This window comes from Penaeus monodon, chromosome 30 (genome assembly GCF_015228065.2).
Source record: "Penaeus monodon isolate SGIC_2016 chromosome 30, NSTDA_Pmon_1, whole genome shotgun sequence".
NCBI lineage: Eukaryota > Metazoa > Arthropoda > Malacostraca > Decapoda > Penaeidae > Penaeus > Penaeus monodon.
This window is the reverse complement of record NC_051415.1, coordinates 19,935,025-19,937,448: the sequence shown is the minus strand read 5'-3', so window position 1 is coordinate 19,937,448 and position 2,424 is coordinate 19,935,025. Positions and strand designations below refer to the sequence as shown.

At 35.6% G+C, this 2,424-nt stretch overlaps 1 protein-coding gene across 1 annotated transcript in view; it reads right to left on the bottom strand.

Moving 5' to 3' along the window:
* Positions 1-350: 350 nt before the first annotated feature.
* The window catches only part of LOC119592619, a 12,192-nt gene continuing 10,118 nt past the window's right edge, over positions 351-2,424 (bottom strand). The window contains exon 3 of the mRNA XM_037941506.1: positions 351-1,123. Within this exon, the coding sequence (XP_037797434.1) occupies positions 418-1,123 (706 nt within the window). The 3' untranslated portion in view covers positions 351-417. The remainder of the gene's footprint in view (positions 1,124-2,424) is intronic.

Sequence of the window (2,424 nt, the reverse complement as noted above, 5' to 3'; positions counted from 1 at the left end):
CCAGAAAAAATCATGTTTGGTGCAATCTAAAGTTATTTATTACATTAACTGTTAGGAACTACTGGTATCCTTGGTCTTTGTTTTGCGATTTTGGTTGTAAACAATAATACACTTTTGATGTTGAATTTGGATCATATACATATATATTATCATTATATTAATATTCCACATTTTCAAAAGTAGACAGTATCACTTGTATCAGACACAAAGCACTGGTTGTAGTTATAAATATAACTAAGAACTGGCCAGCTACACTAAGAATGCTTAGGAGTTCATGCTATACATATTCAAGTAAACTTCACTACAGAGATGAATGTAATTTTACATTGGAATGGTAACACTAAAAAAAGTTTTACATCCCAAAGAAACTTAAAACAATTCTTGTATTAATAATACAGTGATTACATATTACACTGCTCAATCATCTGGGACATGAAGTCGAGCTTGTGAAATGCCATTATCAGCACCACTAGGACGTACAGCAATGCCATTGATAGTTACCCTAGTGGGAGCACTAATCGATCGTATTTCCCTTTGATCAGAATTCAAAGCAGGTTCTCCACCTGATATGGATCGCTGACGGCGGGGAGGAACTGGTGGAGGTGCTCCTATAGGTCCAGAAATTGTAATAATAGAGCTCTTTTGATGAGTGGAGGTTGGTACAGGTGGGGGGGTCTTTGACCATCGCCCTGCCTGGCTCTTCATGAAGCCTTTGAAAGCATCACGAGCCCAGTAGAAGTATACAACGAGACCAAACAAGACAAGCACAACCAACAGGAAGGATAGGGTGAGTGCGACAATGTGTCCCACATGGTTGGCAGTGTCTTCAGGTACTTTGGGCAATCCTTCCTGAGTCTCTGTGTCAACTTCATTGTAATCATCATAGTCTGGCACATAACTAGGTGTTTCATCAGCATATCCATCTTCTTCTGTGATGGTGATATCTGAACAAGACCGGAACTGTTCCTGAGGTCCACAGCCAACCATTCCTGTGCCATTTTCACATTTACCCCAATTATTGCCAGCTACATAACGCCACTGTAGAACACACTGCTTGCAAGTCAGTCCAAGGGGAAGGCGGTATCTTGAATAGAAGGTCTTGGCACCTGGACCAGGATAATACCTGTAAACCAAATATAAATATCAGAACATGAAGAAGAAAAAAAATTATGACAAGAAGAATCTGTATTATTTTTGTTTTCTTTCTTCTTTCTTGTACAGTGTACAATAAATAATACTTGAATAATTTATAATGCCCAAGCACTATATTTCTATGATTTCGTAGGTGTCTATACATAACATACTAAAGGCATTACTTAGCTATACAACTTAATGAGTACAAGTTGCATATCATTAACAGACAGACAACACATAAAATATAAAAAACAACAAAAAGAAACTTCACTGTGCATAATAACTCAATGATGTTAAACATGTTTGTGTGACAAGCTACAGTACAATCTTTAAAATAGCATAACAATGAACTGCTGCGCATCTTGTATTATAAATAATTTTTCACGGGATTAGAACTAGAAAAGAAATGTAAATACACTCCAAGAGGTTTGGAAATAGTTGAGAAACAAATAAAGGCTTTATCCTCACGCTATTCAGTCAACAAGAGTAAGGTTTGAATCCACATCCTTCTCTATTAATACAAATGAAATGCAAGGATTAAATAACGTTATACACAAACTGAACTAAATCAAAGTCTAACCAATAGAACTGTAATTTTCATATGCTACTAGAATACTTTTTATACATACAAAGTAAACATGGCTATCAACAGATGCATAAATTAATGAGGGTAATTTTACTGAATACTCACACATCCTTAAAAGAATCAGTCATGTATTACAGATCAAGTAAGGCACAATGTAAATTATATTTCATCAATTTCTCCTATTCTAGATTATATGCCATATACCATTCTACAGAGAATATTTTTATGCAAAACTCTGAGTTAGCCTCTACGTTGGTGGAAGGCTCAAAAGACCTTGAATTATACATTCAGTTAAGATCTCAGCCTTCCTGATAATTCTCACTTAAGTTGTTAGTCTTTCCTAAAAGTTTCTAAGCTTGACATCATGCCCTCCAGCTTGACTCACAGGCTCTCTCCTTTGTAACTTTTCATCAGGCCATCACTTATATAGGCATAATGGAGAAGACTAATTTCATAAAACAGGACATGGCATGTTATGTTCCTCTAATTCTCATGTATATGTTGCAAAGGCTTTGTGAAGTTACTCTCATTTTTTCTCTACATTTGTCAGAACAAATTCTGATTTAGTTCTCAGTTCTTTATCGTAAGTTAAAGATTTTTTCATTAGCTTCTCCATCTCATGTAGGACTTCCAGTAAGGCACCTGGTCTTTCATTCACAAATTTCTACTAAGCACTCCATGTTTTTCAATTTTGTAATAATGAT